This window comes from Ixodes scapularis, unplaced genomic scaffold (assembly GCF_016920785.2).
Source record: "Ixodes scapularis isolate PalLabHiFi unplaced genomic scaffold, ASM1692078v2 PGA_scaffold3__209_contigs__length_174095766, whole genome shotgun sequence".
Lineage (NCBI taxonomy): Eukaryota > Metazoa > Arthropoda > Arachnida > Ixodida > Ixodidae > Ixodes > Ixodes scapularis.
This window is the reverse complement of record NW_024609868.1, coordinates 83,443,590-83,460,455: the sequence shown is the minus strand read 5'-3', so window position 1 is coordinate 83,460,455 and position 16,866 is coordinate 83,443,590. Positions and strand designations below refer to the sequence as shown.

General features: G+C 45.6%; 1 protein-coding gene across 3 annotated transcripts in view; it reads right to left on the bottom strand.

Moving 5' to 3' along the window:
* Window positions 1-892: 892 nt before the first annotated feature.
* The window catches only part of LOC8043592 (fibrous sheath CABYR-binding protein), a 57,443-nt gene continuing 41,469 nt past the window's right edge, over window positions 893-16,866 (bottom strand). The window contains exons 12-15 of one of the 3 annotated variants that reach the window (XM_029979665.4): window positions 16,591-16,800; window positions 7,381-7,481; window positions 4,295-4,337; window positions 893-1,059 (exon numbers count right to left, since the gene is read on the bottom strand). In XM_029979665.4, the coding sequence (XP_029835525.2) occupies window positions 4,296-4,337; window positions 7,381-7,481; window positions 16,591-16,800 (353 nt within the window). In that variant the 3' untranslated portion in view covers window positions 893-1,059; window position 4,295. Of the gene's footprint in view, window positions 1,060-4,294; window positions 7,482-16,516; window positions 16,801-16,866 lie in introns of those variants that run through there. The other 2 variants (XR_005797970.1, XR_003918501.4) reach the window with 2 other exon arrangements.

Here is a 16,866-nt window from a genome sequence, read left to right as displayed (position 1 = left end):
AATAGAGAGAATTCACTGGCTACCATAGCCGAGTACTCAACTGGCGAGCGCATGATGACTGTGAGCTTCCAGAGTTCTTTTGAAACATGCATTCCACAACATTGAGATTGCCGGTCTTAGCAGCCTATGCGGAGAGCAAGTGTGTGCTTGTGGAGGGGTTGCGGTGACGTCAGAACGACGCGGAGTTCTAATTAATAATTAACAATCTGGCACAAATAATTAAAAATCTGGCAGAAACAAATAACTACAACTTAGCATCAAGAGAGCGAAACGACCACACACCGTAACGTCCGCACCAAATCGTCCGGTAATAAAATGTCCGGTACCAAAACGTCTTGTTCCCACCTGTGGCAGCGTAAACGCATCGCAACAGGTGAAGTCATTCACTCATTTGAATATGTAATGCGCCGTAACTTACCTCAACGTCTTGCAGCGTCACCGAATCCACTTATTTTGCACGGCAGCCATGGCAGGGTTCGACTAGGTTCGACAAAGCGTTGGTGTAAATGATGACGGAGTTGGTACAAAGGAGAGGCACAAAGAAAGGGCAGCCTCACAAGCTAGCCAACACAATATCCTCTCCCCTATTTCCGTGCGCTCGTCTGACTCGGCTGTTTGAGTGTTGTTTTGGTAACCTGCACCTGCTTGCGTATGTCAAGTGGCTACCACTTGACATACGCAAGCAGGCTGAGGAAAGACAATGGGTGAGCGTTGGGGATTTTTGCGAAGGGTCTATTTGTGACAAATGATCGACTGCTCGCTCAGTCACAGTGCACATCATATTTCGTGCTACTTTTATTTCTCACGCCATATTAAAAATTTACTGGCAAGAAACACTCTCCCCACTTGTAGCCCAAGGATTTATTTCTGTTCCAACAATCAGAAGACAGAATAATAATCACCCAACTTTTATTGAACACAAAGAAAAGCGACAAAGTAACGTGGTATAGCAAAGTGCCAGTGTGTAAAAATAGAACTTTGAGCATTTGCATGAGTCTGCAAAAATATTTCTTTCTACATTTTCACAAAAGTATGGCAGCCACAGGAACCTTGGTGAAGCTGAAAAGACACAAAGGTTTTGTTGGAGTTACAACTGTGCAAGGTTACGGCACATACGTTACAGCCTCACTGCTTCAGATTTGGTAAGCAAACAGATTTTCTACAAGTAAAGGGGAAAATGATGCTGGCGCGGCATTGCACATGAAGTGTCGAGAACAAATGGCACCATTTGAAAATCCTCAAGCCACATATTTGTTTTGTACTGTGAACAACAGTTAGAGAGACACTGACAGGGTATTTATGCTCGCAAAGGTTTTTATTTGTACATAACATACGAGAACCCAACTACACAGAACACAATTTGCAGCTCGAAATTAGTTTCCTCTCCGCATGAAAATCGCCGATCGAGAACTGGCCGGTTTGAGTCATGCTCACTCTCTTCTCCGTGGTCATGTGCCATTCTCTATGGTTTAGACACACACCAAATATAATAAAAGTCGTGGGTCATCAAAAGCACACACTCAATATTAAATTTTTTTACAAATATATGACGCCCATTTTTTGTGGCTTCTAAATCCTTGCAAGTAAGTTAATTGAAAAAAAAAAAGTTGCACAGAGAACAGGAAGCACTCTGTGCATTCTCTGCATAATTTTCGTGGCATCGTATTGCAGGCTCAGCAAAGCGGACTAAGCGATGGCGGCGGACGACGAGCATGGAACCTGTACTTCAGAGCTGTCGTTCGCAGTATCAGCGAATTTGTCTAGCTTCAAAAGAGAAATCGTTTACCCATCAAAACAACTAGGATTTATTCCATACAACACGCCCGACCACCAAGCTGATTCGCACGAAGACGTCGCCGAGTCAACGCCCCTTCTCCTGGCTGAAGACATTGCTCGTCTTACGAACACGAATTGGTGAGGGCTTAAAAAACGTCAAGCACAAAGTGCTTGACTTCTATGCTTTTTGTGCGAAGTGTGACATGCGCAGTTTCTGTCTGCTTCACACAAAAAAAATTTTAAAAAAATAAGAAATAAAAAAAAATGAGGCAGGAACTTCCGCCTCTGCATCCCAGTCCAGTTTCAGGTTTGAGCAGTTGGTTTTTTTTACTTAATTAAAATATATGTGATGCAGTAGCAAAATATTGATTTGACACCATATTATATCGCCTGGCAAAATAATTTCTAAAACTTTGGAGGGGTGTTTATGGCATTTCTAAGTTAGAGAGATTGACTGAAACTACCAATTTGAATTCTATACCCACGGGAAACATTTGGGAAAAGAGTGAAAGCCATTAAATAAAAAGCTTAAAAGGGATGAAAAAAGCAGTTTTTGGGTACACAGATAAAACGTTGCATCATTCAAAAGTCATCAGTGCAATGTCTTCAAAACTCAAGTACTTTTCAGTTGGTCCGATAGCTGTGGGTGGATAGATGTTGGATTCGATAGCTCTGGCATGCACTGAATGCGAGAGACTACAGTGCTTGCCACACTACCATACAATAACTGCAGCAGGCTACTAGAAAATAGAATTTTAAAACAACATACCGTAATATCCCGAGTCATCGCCCACCCCCCTAGCGCCTGAAATTCATTAAAAAAGTGGGGTGGGCCATGTCTCGGTGGGTGAGCACAAACACTTGAAAAAACGGGAAAAAACGCCTATTTTTCTTTGCGTACCTAGCGCTGATGCACAAGAGATACATCAAACTCAAAACTCGATTTAGTTTCATTGTTATATAAAAAAAAAATGCTCACGAAAGAATATTTTACTATATCGAAGTCCGTTGCTTGCATACGCGCTAGAAACACCGCCGATCTGCATATAGCGCGAACGTTTGTTCCGTGAAAGAATGTCACCACTATGTTCTCCTAGTTAGTAAAAAAAAAAAAGAAAGAAAAGTCTACAAGAAAATAGAAAAACCGACCAGGCGCAACGAGCGAGCGAGCGAGCGAGCGGACCAAAGAAGCGACCAAGAGCAATGCTGGGAAAGCGGGAAAGCCGGCGGTCGCGTTGGCAAATACTTTGGCGTCGGGCCAAGTCGGGCGCCTTGTCAATTGCAAGCTCTTGCGCAACTTTCTTGTTTAGTGCGTACATACGTGCGTCCGCGCACGGCGGGCTATCAATGCACGGTTGGGACGCTCTCCAAACGTCTGTGTGGGGCGTTCCAGCAAAGCTTTATTTACGCGTTGGCTTTGCCTAAAATATTGCACAACCGCGGTCGCGACGGGCGGGAAGAAGGAGCGGGTTCGCGGTGACCTTACTTCGGCGGAGACAGACTTTGACCTAACACTCCGCGGTTACATTAACAAACTCTTATTTTGTTATCTCCATCGTTTTCTTTTCGCACGGATACACGACCACTTTGGGGTCGCTCACGGAGGAAATGCGTAAACAAAAAGAAGTGTCTTTCCCTCCTTCGTTTTACTTTGTCACGGACGCCCTCCAACTGTAAGGTCCGCGGCCGCGTCATTCGGGTAGGATGAGTGTTCGCAGATCGCAGAGTCCGCGCTGGGGTATTTGAATGGGTGGGCGATGACTCGGTGTTTTTTCGGAAATCGATATTGGCCCAAAAAATGGGGTGGGCGATGGCTCGGGGATGGGCGATGACTCGGGATATTACGGTAGAAGTTATTTATAGAAAGATGCAGATATAGGAGCAATTAACCTCTACACAAAACATCATTGATTAACTTGCCACACTACCATACAATAACTGCAGCAGGCTACTAGAAAATAGAATTTTAAAACAACATAGAAGTTATTTATAGAAAGATGCAGATATAGGAGCAATTAACCTCTAAACAAAACATCATTGATCAACTTTTGCTTCGAATGACCTGCATTTCAAAAATATCCAAAGCACATTTCTTGGACGAAGCCATTCCACTTGACTGACTAAAACATTTTGAATATAAAGAACCGCAGCTATATATTGAGAAAGCAGCAAGATAAAACAAAACCATGGCCAATGTCATCCCCTAATTATTGCAAAGATGGATATCAGCCCCTTAATTGACACTACTGCACCATTTTAACATTTGGCATAACAGCAATCAAACGTAAGCTTGCTGTCAAAATCACTTTGAAACCATTTGCTCCCCACATTCAGACCTCTTTTTGCCCTTGCATCAATGTACAGAGACTAACAAAAAAAATTCCACTTTACTATACCCATGAAGAAAAAAACTCAAAAACGGTCGCAGATAGAAAACAGTGTATATCACTGAGAGAGGTTAACACTGGCTTACTCATTTAAAAAAAAAGTAGGATTTTCTACAGCAAAAATTAGTTACCTCAGCTTCCAGACTGTAAATTACTTGGGAGGGGAATACCAATCTGAAGAAAAAAGAAATTCAAGAGTCAAATGCAGTGAAAATTCAAGAGTCGAATGCAGTGAAGACGCCCCGAGCAAAACAATACGCAAACTGAACTGCAAATAAACTTTGTGCATGGCAGCACGCCAACTCGTTGGGGCTAACCCCCAACGAGTGGGCCAACCACGTGCAATATAACCGAACATAATCCCACTGGTAGCTGCAAAAAATGCAGACATGCCACCAGTCTTGAATTTCCAAATTCCTCAACTAAATCAGCAAAAGAAAAGCCTATGGCCATCAGTCACAATTATGTAATGGGTTTCGTGCCACGCCATAACTCGCAAGGTAAAATTGGTTTGTTGTGACAAAAAGAGACCTCCCCTTCGTATTTGAAGAATCCCTAATGCGTTGCGATTGCAGTGATTCAAACAAAAAAGAAGTTGAATCCTTTGCACACAGGCATCACATGAAGTGTGCAGAGATTTCTACCAATTTACTTCATACGGGCTACATTCTGCTCATATGCCTAATAATGTGGTGTGCAAGTCGTCGGCGAATTGCTACGACGTTCCAAAAAATAGTAGCTGATAAAAACTCCTTTTTAATGAGAACACTTCTTAAAAGGTCCCGCCCAATTGGAAGAAATTCATCTGGCCATTTCAACCTTCCACAATGCCACAAGATACGTGGAGAAAACCTAATCCAATTATGTGGTACGAAAATCTGGAACTTCCTGTCTATCTATCTTTGAAATATGCATAAATTTAGCCAGACACTAAAGCACCTACCTTCTGCTCTCTTAAATCACCTTCACCCTCATAACCATTCTCTTGGCTTTAGTAAATTTAGCATGGCTCCTATTCTTATAAAAGATGCCTTTTTCAGCTTTCCAGATTTGTTCTAAGAAAGCTTCGAAAGCTATAAGCTACACTAATGCAGTGCGCGCAGTTGAGTTGTACGGCCAGGGGGACATAATACAGGACTCTAATCGTCACCATAGGTCGGATAACTACCTAAAATTTGTTAATAATATATTTACTTAGTAAAATTAAACTATGGTTGAAATTAAAAACTTGGTGGGTAATTAAAACCACTAAGTGAATTTTCGAGAGCGGTGGTGCACCTCCCATGCCAAAGTTACCACTCATGCAATGGGCACAATGCTCGCGGGGGAAAAACGCAAATGATAAAAGACAAAAAAAACAAAATGTGCGGATGCATTTTCGCACTACTAGCCAGCGTTGCTCACACCTCGCATGTCTCATTTTAATGGACTCAAACTAGCCAACTGGCTATAGGTTCATCTGTTTTTTCGGTAACTAATAAAAACAATTGAATTGAATTGGCAATGTATACGTATGTGCGTCCTTATTGCTCAGGACAAACATGAAATAGGAACATCATTGTGCAACTGCTTGGCTTGGCTCGCTACAGACTTAAATGGCTTCTGCTGTATGTAGAACCTCACTGATATGTCTTCCTCAGGACTGCAGTGAAACAGTGTAAGATAAAAAAAAAAGCATAACCAATAAGACATTTGGGGCCTATAGAGCTGACAGACGGCAACTCTCACACAAAGTTTTCTTTACGGGGGCTATCACGGCTGTAGAGAACTCCCGCGTTTAATGAGACAGAGATTGACATTTTTTTTTAACTGCTTTTTAAAGTTGGTTATTTATCTATAAGCATAACCAACAAATGTCGACCTATGAAAGCGAACAAAATTTACGAGCCTAACTGTCTAACGCAAACGCTACCCCATGACAACTGCTGCTCGGAGCCCGATGGTCCAAAGCGGTGAAGCTTGAAGCACGTGCCAGTACGAAAAGGTGAAACTCAACATGCAGAAAGTGCACGATTAGAAACTCATTTCACGCGAAGTGCTACTAATGAAACCAGAAAAATCAAGCACAACAGAAGTGTGCACGTGTGTGCTTAAGAGAGAGACGAAAAGATAAATAGGCAATTGCAAAGGCTCTGAACCTTTCTAAAGCTAATCCAAGGTCATATGCACCCAGGGAAAAAGCCCAGTGCTGAGAGGCCAAAAGGCAAAAAGGCGCAGTAAAAGAAAGAGGGTACCCCAACAATGCGTCAGCCACGTCAGGTGAAGCATCTAGTGTTTAGGAACTGGAGAAGCAGAAGCAACAAGCGGGAAATTCATGCACATATCCCTACCCGGGGTTTGCAAACACAAGTCGAGAAAGTGCATCAACCAAGAAAGTATCCGTGAAGCTCCACATAATTACTACAAATTATTCTCGCCATTGAGCCTTTTCTTTGGGAATTAACTTCTGCTGGGGAGTAGGTACAACAGACAAAGTCCAGGCAAATATTTCGTATATGAAGCCTCCTTTGATCTCTGACGAAACCTCTTTCAGTTAAAGGACGACGTACTGAATTGTCTCGTGCCCGGAAGAATAGCGCTTCCTATAGTCGGTGACAGGACAAGAGCAAAGTGGAAGCTCCTCCCACCTCTTACCACTTTAGTAGAGCAATTGCTGGAGAGGAGGCAACATCCTCTCCATTGTTCACTCCGCTGAAGTGGAAAGGGGCGGAAGGAGCTTCTTCGTTCTTGACCTGTCACCGACTATAGGATCCTTCTTTCCATTCCCTCTTGCAGTCTTCTCTTCTCCTCACCCTACAGGGGCAGGGTCTCTGAGCTACTCCCCGCAGAAAGAAGGAGGGTCTCCCTCTTTCTTAAATGGAAAGAAGGAATTGAGGAAGTTTCTCTCTTTCTGCTTATTGGTTGAACGAAAGGCAGTCACAGCAAAAAGAGGATGAGCTCTCTGCTCCCTCGACGCAAACATTCGTGAGCTAAGCCTTCACGACTCCAATCGCTTCTGCCACCATCACGATATGTTTGGCCCTCGAATGAGCAGAAATAGGATCAGTCCATTAGTCTGGAAATTGCGTCATTGTTACGTCCAGGAGGCTCCCTCCTTTTACTGCGAACAGAGAAACTACCCCCACAGCTTGCTGCAGGTTTCCACCCCGCACGACAGAAGCCTGCGCTCGGCGCATGCAGAGAGTGCCGGCGCCCGCCCGGGGCATTCTGAATTTACCTGTGCCGTGCCGTGGTCGGGCGGGGGCTCTGAAGGTTTGGTGGATTGGCGCCGCTTTGCAGGGTTGGCTGGCGGTCGACAAGGACGCACAGAGCAACCCTCTGAAACAATGTGTCCATTGTACGACAGGAAACTCAGCCCAACTACTCTCGTACAATGTGGGGGACTCTGACATGCACTCAAATTGTCAAGAACTATACCAGCCCTATGGAAAGAAACACAAATGGTTATTGTGCATCGTCCAGAGAGGACTTGACGATGTGTCGGGCCTTTAAAGGGCCTCCGTGCGTCAGTTTCTTAACCCTTTGATGGTCGCGTTGTTTTCCCAGAAGATGTTACACACCGATAGGGTTTTGTTTCCAAAAGAGCACCATAGAAAAAGGGCTAATGTGCACATTTTCCCCCCTATTATCTAGCGGGATTACATACAGCGTTTGCAAGCTATTCGGGTTTAGAAGCATCAAATAGAAATACCAAAGGCGAAAAGTTGTCGCTTTTCTTCCATTCGATTCTATTATGGCGCATCCGCTTCCACGACATTCCGGCGGTTTCAGGTTCCGAACCAGAGGTACTTCACGGAGCTTCTCCGTCAGACGGTAAGCTCCGATACTTTGAATTTTATTACGAAAAGTGTTAAGTCTGAATCGGAAGAGCCGTTGCTCCAATTGCCACTACCGCCAGACTCGGAGCAGCCAACACACGAAGCAACCATCCGTTGGTAGCAATCAGTTCACCGAACAACATTTCATCGACAGATTGTCATCAACAGATCGTCTTATCGACACGCAATGTTTCATCGACGGGTTGTTTCATCGACATATCATTTCATTGACAGCTCAGATTAGCCTTTCAGGGCGCAGCTCTTAGGTGCCCGTTTCCGGCTTGAGCAGCGCCGCCGTCGGTGTAACTGCGTGCGTTGCAGTATAAAAATAATGAAAGCGGGTGTAACCGCGCGTCGCATTGTGAGAAAATATGCATGCTAAATTTAGCGGGAAGATTTTCACAAAGTTTTACCGCTAAATATGGAGAGAAAATTTTCACACTAAATTTAGCAGAAAAATTTCCCCGCTAAGTTTAAGGGAAACATTTCTCTGCTAAATTTATTGGAAAAATTCCCCCGCCAAATTTAGCCAAAAAAAAAAAAAACTCCGTTAAATTTAACAAAAACATTTTGCCGCAAGTGGAAAAAAAGTTGCCACTAAATTTAGCGTGAAATTTAGCGAAAATTTCCCACTAAATGAGAGGAGAGAAGAAAAGGAGGAGGGGAGGGGGAGGAGGGCCATGCCCTCCCCTTTGTACCCTCCCCTCCTCCTCAAAAGTTGCACTCTAATTCGGCATTACAGGGAATTGTAAAAGCCTTTCATTTTTCTGTAATAAGCAGCACGAGACTGTCACCGTGGAGCGGCGTGTATAGGTCAGTCAGGTGGGTTAACCCTTTTGTAATGAACTGCCGCAGACTGTCACCGCAAAGCAGTGTGAACGCAGGTGGGGAGGTGGGTTAGCGCATACTCGTGATACACATGTGACGAAATGCCCCTACAGCGCGCAATTTGCGTAACGAATGTCAATGAAACGTTTTTGTCGACGAAATGTGAAAAGCTGTCCACAACACGTAATTCTATGAAACGACTTTCGACGAAATGGTAGGGACCCACAGTCCATCACATAACATATGTGAGGAGCGTCTAATTTTAAAACCATAAACAGCCCCGACAAAGTGAAACACTGCTTAAACTTAATGTTTACAGTTTCCCGAAGACATTACATGTGGCAATGCGTCTCACGGTGCGTGCGGTTTTACATTTAGGTGGGCACCTTCGAACGCGTAATCGCCGCCATACGTGTTCGGCAACGGTTTTCAGAGGGTTAATGTATCGGTTCTCAAAGTGGGTTCCTAGGAACCCGTGTATTTACACAAATTTAGGTCAACCCATTTTTCAATTTTTGAAAATGGGTTGACCTATAATCGACTTACGATCGAACCAAAGTATTCCACCGCCGACGAAACAATCGCAATATCAAGAACACCTCGGCTAGATATGAGTCAGCCGGCTCTACCTGTAGCATTGCGCCCATACTGTGCACTCGTTTTACAAGTTTTCTTTTTAATTTGCACGAACGAGTATTATTGATAGCGATTTGCAAATCACCCCGAATATACGACGGTGCGCCCGACTTCCGGGGGTGGCGGTACTTAATGCAAGAGCCACTGAGGAACGGTTGCTGGAAGAGCCTCATTTCCCACTGCTGCTTTTCTCAAGATTCACAGTCGCACGTCATTTGATGGAGTGTAGAGATCATGCTGGAGTGCCAACTGTGTTTCACTGTATTGACATGCGTGATCTGGACAGTTTGGGTTTTCAATGCTTGTTTAAGGCCATTCTTCATTCAGAAGCAATCAACAACTGCGCCGCTGGACGCAAGTTCGACCTGTCGAAGCAAGTGATGCTCCAGTGGCGTCTGTAAAGATGCAGGATCTTGACTGCGACAAAAAACGAAGAGACTTTAGTGGGCCAAAGTCTGGATAGGTCTGGATGTCTTCCGGAGTTAGAGGTCAAGTTTGCAACGTACGTCGCAGCAGTGCGCAATCGGTCCCTACCCGTGATGTGCGACGCGATCACAGAGCAAGTGCGGAAGAAGTGGCCAATGCTGTTATTCGTGAAGTGCGAAATTTCGCTGGACGACGCCGACCACGTGCTTTAAAGGGACACTGACAGGGTATTTATGCTCGCCGAGGTTTTTAGTTGTACGTGACATATGAGAGCTCAACTACCCAGAACAGAATTTGCGGTTTGAAATTCGGTTTCTTTCCGCCCGAAAACCGCCGATCAAGAACTGGCCGGTTCGAGTCTCGCTCACTCTCTTTTTCGCGGTCACGGGCCGTTTTCTAAGGTATCGATGCGACCACCAAATCTAATCAAAGTCGTGGGTCACTGAAGGCACACACTCAATATTAAAAATAGAAAAAAATATGAGACCCATTTTTTGTGGCTTCTAAAAAGCTGCAAATACGTTGATTGAAAAAAAAAGTTCCACAGACAACCGGAAGCATTCTGTGCATTTGTCGTTTCGCGTATCGTGGGACTCGCGGGGACGGCGATGGCAGCGGACGACGGGCGTGGGACCTCTATTTCAGTACTGTCGTTTGCGGTACCGGCGAATTCTGTCTACCGTTAAAAGAGAAATTTGGGACTGATCAAAAGAATTGGTATTCATCCTGTACGACACGCCCGGCCACCAAGCCGATTTGCACGAAGACGTCGCCGAGCCGTCGCTCCCTTCTCGTGGCTGAAGACATCGCTCGCGCAAACGTCAAGCACAACGGGTCTACTTCGAGTTGAATATGCACGCGTACGATTTCTTTACTAGGTGGAAATGTCCCCAAAGCGTGGTGCTTCCCGACTTCGACCCGGGAGTGCTTTTGCTAGAGAAAAATCGACAGCAAACTTTCCAACTTACAGTTTACCGGCTGAATTATTACTAAGGAAAGAGATCCACGAGAAAAGAGATTCCCCAGTAGCTCAGTGGGAAAGACGTCCGGTTCACACGCGGTAGGACCGGGTTCGATCCCCCGTGAAAGTTTTTTCTTTCAAACATTTTCCGATGTTTACATATCTTTTTATTTTTTTTACAATCATCACTGAAGAAACAAACAAATGTTGCGGACAATACTTCGCTGAATTAAATGGTATGGGATTTCCGTTTTTACACCTGCGAACTCAATGTAATCACTTTCCACAAAATGCAAGGAGCATATAAATCAGGTAGCGTCCGCTTTCCGAGGTGCCCGTATATGTTCTACAGGAATTGCAGCCAGCCATTGGTCCCGATCCCGTTGATCTTTCGGAAACTCTGTCGCACAATGCCACTTTTTTTCGGATGCAGGACATGTGAGCCAGCTCTTCACGGAACATCTTGGGTGTATTCTTTTCGGAGCCGATCATGGAAATTCACCACGGGCACTTAATACTCATCTCCAACTCCTCAATGTACAAAACAACTCATCTTGGAGTACAGAACAACGAGCTGAACAAACGTAACTGCAAAAGAATCGCATGGCGAGCAGTTCCCGTACGCCGCATCGCACGCCGCATGTCGTGTCGTCTGCTACAGAGAGGAGAAACAAAAAAAAAAAAAAAAAACCGCACGGTCGGGTGTAGCCACGTGACTTCCGCCACTCACTCTCTTCTCTCCACTTCTCAGACCTCCGTCGGGTTGCGGTTTCGGTTTCGAGCAGTTGCGTCTTTTGCTTTTATTAAAAAAAATACGCTACTCTGTTGCAAAATATTAATTGGGTAGTCCTCCAACACCATAATGAAGCGCCTGGCAAAAAATAAAATTTTTTTTTTTGGGGGTGTCAGTGACCCTTTAAGAGTGCAACAGTGACGACGACGGAAACGACAGCTCCAGTGCGGACGAATCGTAGCCACAGACAAAGTAAAAACGACAGGGAGCAGCTTCACTTGTCCTGCCTCCTACGTAAGCTTCTTAGCTTCGATAACACTTGCGCATATTGCGCGCCTCGCAGGTGCATGCGCAGCCAAAGCATGCCAGAAGGCATAGAGACGCCCTGCCATTCTCACGTGTTTCACCATAAAATATGCCCCTTAAAAGTGGGGTTTTTTGCTGATGCTTTTTTGTTGACGTGCAATGTTGGGGGGGTCAATTTACAATCGTGTAAATACGGGCAAGTCCCCGGGGCTCGCGAATTCCCTCAACCCGTTCCGCCTTTAACTAAAGAGTTTTCCCAGTTTGACTACTATTTTGGTGGATCTGAGTTCCCCACCGATGCATAACTATGAGTAAAATGCTCGCCAATATGTGCACAAAGTTTGCAGGTTCTATTTCACCGGCGTCGAGAACGGCAGGGGAACCTCAGTGGGAATTTTTTGAGATCGGAAAGTTTGAGCAGCCCTTTGCTGAGGAACTGATTTATGCGGTTCCGACACAAAGACGTCATTTTCGCGGTCTCATAATGTTGCGAAAGCAACCAAAGTGGCCGTCCGCAATATTTTGTGGCTATTAAGTCTCGAGAGCGGAAGTGGAAGTAGCGAAAGCAGTAGACGTCGTTTCTCCGAATGTGCGAGTAAAGCTGAGAGCTGGGAGGTGTTGTACGTCGTCAGAAAGAGCATTCCGACACGAGTACACTGCATGATGCAGCGTGAGCGCACTGGCTGTTGTTCATATTTTACCCCGACGCAGTATGGTCGAGAGGTCGGTGCCAGGAATTAGCACTTTTTGAAATATTTTCGATAAATGCCTTTCAATCCGCTCCACCTCCAATAAGCCAGTAAAGCGGTAGCTGCTCGTCCAAGCTAATTATGCGCCTGTCTTGGGCTTTTACGGCGTTTACAAGGACAATCCCTTTGTCCATGCCAGCAACAGATCGTGCATCCTGCATATTTACGGCCCCTCACCCCACCAGTACATTCAAACGTGCGTTTGTGCATCGAGTATTGCATTAAGCAGCAATGCGGCGTTATTGTGGCGACTTTGTGTTGAAAATTTAAAGAATAAGAAGGCAGCCATTCAACCAGTTTACGCTATATGCTGCGGACCTCAACCCCCTATATGCGTAAGATATGTCCCAATTTTTTGCCATGTTCAAACAGATTTAGTTCTATATACAATGTTTCCAATTCCTGCCGACTCTGTTGGAACTGGGTTTGACTGAGTATATCACTTATAACAATTAATTCCCGGAGAATCGGTAATTTTTTGCCTCGAAGCTATGCAAATGATAAGCCACAAATAGCGACGAAATATTCTTGGCATATTGTACACAACGATTATAACTGAGTGGTTTGGTAAGTATTTTCTCCAATAGCAATCGACAAAAAATTTTACGAAAAATTAAAAAGCCACCAAGAAAATTATCTTGAGCTTGCTGCAGACCCCCGCTTACAGACAGCAAACGTATGTATATCAAATTTGCCTGCAGCCCTGTGCACGACCTGAAATGCTTATGACGCCTGAAAGCCGACCACATTATTCTCATCGGCATCAGCCGTCACATCTTAAAAAAATGCGGCCCCGAGAGCCTTGGTAGTTTCAGTGGAGGTAAAACGAAGCACATTTAAATATTTGCCTTAACGTAAAACAGAGGATACTGAAAAATTGGCCGTCTCTTTAGCATCTCCCAGAGGCATCCTAAATGCAGAGCATTCATAGGGTACAACCAAGAAGCCACTAAGGACATATTGCGAAGGATTTGTGAACATATAGAGCTGTCAGTGTCGTGACGTCACATATGAGTCTTGTGAGCGATGACATATAAGCGATGACATATTGCAGTTTTCAGTAACTTGCGTGGATGCTGCGACATGGACCTATGCCATGCCGCCATGTCACATTGTCCGCACAAGTTGCTGTAGAAAATTTCGCAAGGTGCTTGTTTTATAGCTCATATGTGTCCTGCTTGAGCCCGGCTGAGTGTGCTTCTCACTGAAAACTGGTGCACTGCGGAGAAGCAACGCCCGCGGAAGCAAGCTCTGCACTGCACGAGTGCTCGCAAAGAAGCGCACTCAATGGGGCCGCAAGAACAAGTATGAATTATACGAAAATGATGTTTGAATTAAGCGGCTTATGGATAGATGGATACAATATATATATATATATATACAGTATAGACCACTTACAACGTAACAGCTTATAGAGCAGGACCGGGTATAACGCGGCTTTTTTAAACCACCGGTTCGCCTCCCATAGAACTCCATGTATTTACATACCGCTTAAAATGCAGGCGCGCGAAGGGAAATACCGGTTATAGTGCGGTTCTTGGAACAGCACGCCGACTGAGCGGCGCAGCGAGCACGCTTCCCTGTGCGACACCAGATAACAGCGCGAGCCACTATGGCCGCAAGCGGCACTCGCGGGGCAAGGAGGTTGCTCGAAGAAGCGGGGAGAAGCGAAGAGAGAGGCTTCAGTTGCCAGAGCGACGGAGGGACGCACGCATGTGTCGTTCACGTGCGTGCGTCCCTCCGCTGCATTGGAAACAAACAACCGCAAAGACAAACCAATCGCAGGTCGAGGAGAAGTGTTCGCACGCGTTGCATGCCGGTTGCGGGCCGGCTGCTTCTATCCGCGAACATGGCGTTGGTTGTAATCGTCGACGTAGACGGCGTTAAAGTGAACTACGGCATGGTGGAAGCCCATTGGTCCGCGTAAAAGAGCTATCCTTGACTGAATTTTCGTTGTGTGTCACTATGATAACCCAGCACGTACTAGAAGGGAAGATCCACCTACTCGTGCGGCGATGTTGTAGCGGCACTCTCAAGACGGCAGAAACGCCCGTGTCGTCGTGTTTGTTTACTTCGACTACAGTGGTGCTTTCTAAGCATTTGTGTTTTTGAACATCGCCCGGATTTCTTATTTGGAGCATTTCATGCCTGTGCTCAACTTGAAGGTATTACTGGCGCGTACCGTATAAAGGGTGCGAATTTTTACGCGTTTTCATCACCGGAGAAAAGTGATTAGGGTTAGCAATTCTGAACGCTCGCAACGTCCGTCAGCAACCCGCGACACCGTTAAAAGGCTGCACCAGGCAAAAGTCACTCATTTCTTTCAAAATGTGTGACACACTTGAGAGAGAAGTGTACTAGTCTGATGAAATAAAGATGAATTTCCTCAGACTAAGCTTTATTTTTCATCTAACATAAAATAAATTCTTTTACAAAGGTAAGTTGTCTGATGGCATGTATTTTGGCCTGAAAAATTGTTTTGGTTATAGCGCGGTACCACTTATAGTGCAAATTTTCGCGACTCCCGCGACATACGTTATATGCGGTCAACACTGTATATATATATAAAATTATATATTGTGTATATATATATATGAAGAAAACCAAAAGTATGAAATAACAGTTAGAATTATTGAGAGCCTACTTTATGCATATAAAGGAGTGATCCCTTCGGGATAATTTATCCAAATTCATGCGATATGGACATATGGCATGAAAACTGCCATATATGTCCACATGTGGAATCAATTAGCTTATGTCATACATTTCACAAATGTTTCATGTGTGGCATTCCTGGTTATGATCAGTAGGCTTGTGTAGATAAAATCACCAAATATATGCTTTTTTTTGTGTAGCAATTCAATTGGCAAATCATAATTTTAGATTGCATCATATTTAGATGAATTTCTGATAATTAAAACAAACTTTGTGGCTTCCCAGAGTTTGAAATAATGAGAGTCTAGTGTAGCATATACACCCGTACATGCTACGCACTTCGAGTGCCTTTGAGACGACGTCGCAGCGTGACAGGGGACTGACATCATCAGGCTGCACCCGAGGACGCGAAAGCTCAGCAAGCCAGCCCTAAAAATGCCACACGTTTAAAACTCTATTCAATTGTACGAGCTCTCCCAAAACCATGCAGCCAACAAACGGGCGAACTGGCTCTTCAAGGGCAAGTCGTGCTAGGAGGAGAAAACTAACTTTATTGCATGTTACAGAGAACAAGGTGCGGAGTTGGGCTAGTTAATTAAACATTAATGAAGTGAAAAAAAAAAAAGCGCAAAAGACGGAAGACAAGTTGAAGTGCACACACACAACGCCAGATGCCCACATCCACGGCGCTCTTCATCAGGTAGTATAAAGCGTACCGTGTGTACACCTGATATTTGTTCTTAGAATGAGGCGATACTACCGCTAATCGGGCCAATGAACCTGGCATTCTTCCAGAGCCTTCCATACTTTTGAGCTCCTCTCCCTTAGTGCGCACAGGTGGTCGAGCTCCTTGCCTACCCGTCGGGTCACATGACCTCCCCGTTAACCAATCAGCGTAGAGCACCTCACTCCTCCTTTCCCCCCTGTCAACCAACCAGTGTTGAGCCTCGAGGCCGCATTTTTTTGGGGGGCTTCACTTTTATCTGGGCTTCACAAAACGCCAAACACCCAGCCAAAGAAAGTTTCACATTAAAGCAAACAACCCGATTACATAACCCCCCCCCCCCCCCTTCACCCCATCATGCCAACATAAGCCTACACAAGTGTGCATACTTCTTTAACTGTATTCAGTCTTTTGCGCCGTCTTTGCAGTTTGATATTACGAGGAAGTCTCTTGCGAGCCCCCGGGAGCGTCCCAAGCGCGGCACCCTCCCCGCACCGGGCCAGACAGCCATACTTACTCAGGGGTGCGTCCCCTGGCGGGCAGCACGGGGGTCGGCAACCTCCGCGGAGCAACAAGGAGAGGGGTGTTTACCCGCGTCATCCTCCTCCACCTCCGCTTGCTCTGGCTCCCGGGGGCGCTTGGGGGACCACGACTGCGGGGGAGGGGAGGGGGCCACGCCAGCCAAGGGGGGCCGGGCAGAGGCCACGGCTGCTGCAAAGCTCGTGGGGCGTGGGCTGCGCTCGACAGGAGGACCCTCCTTCTCGGGCGGCCTTTCTTCCTTCTCCGGCGGCCTCGCCTCTCCTGCGGAAGGGGCGAGGAGGCGTCGGCCGCGACGGTGACCAAAGTGCCCCCTTCGAGAGAGACTGC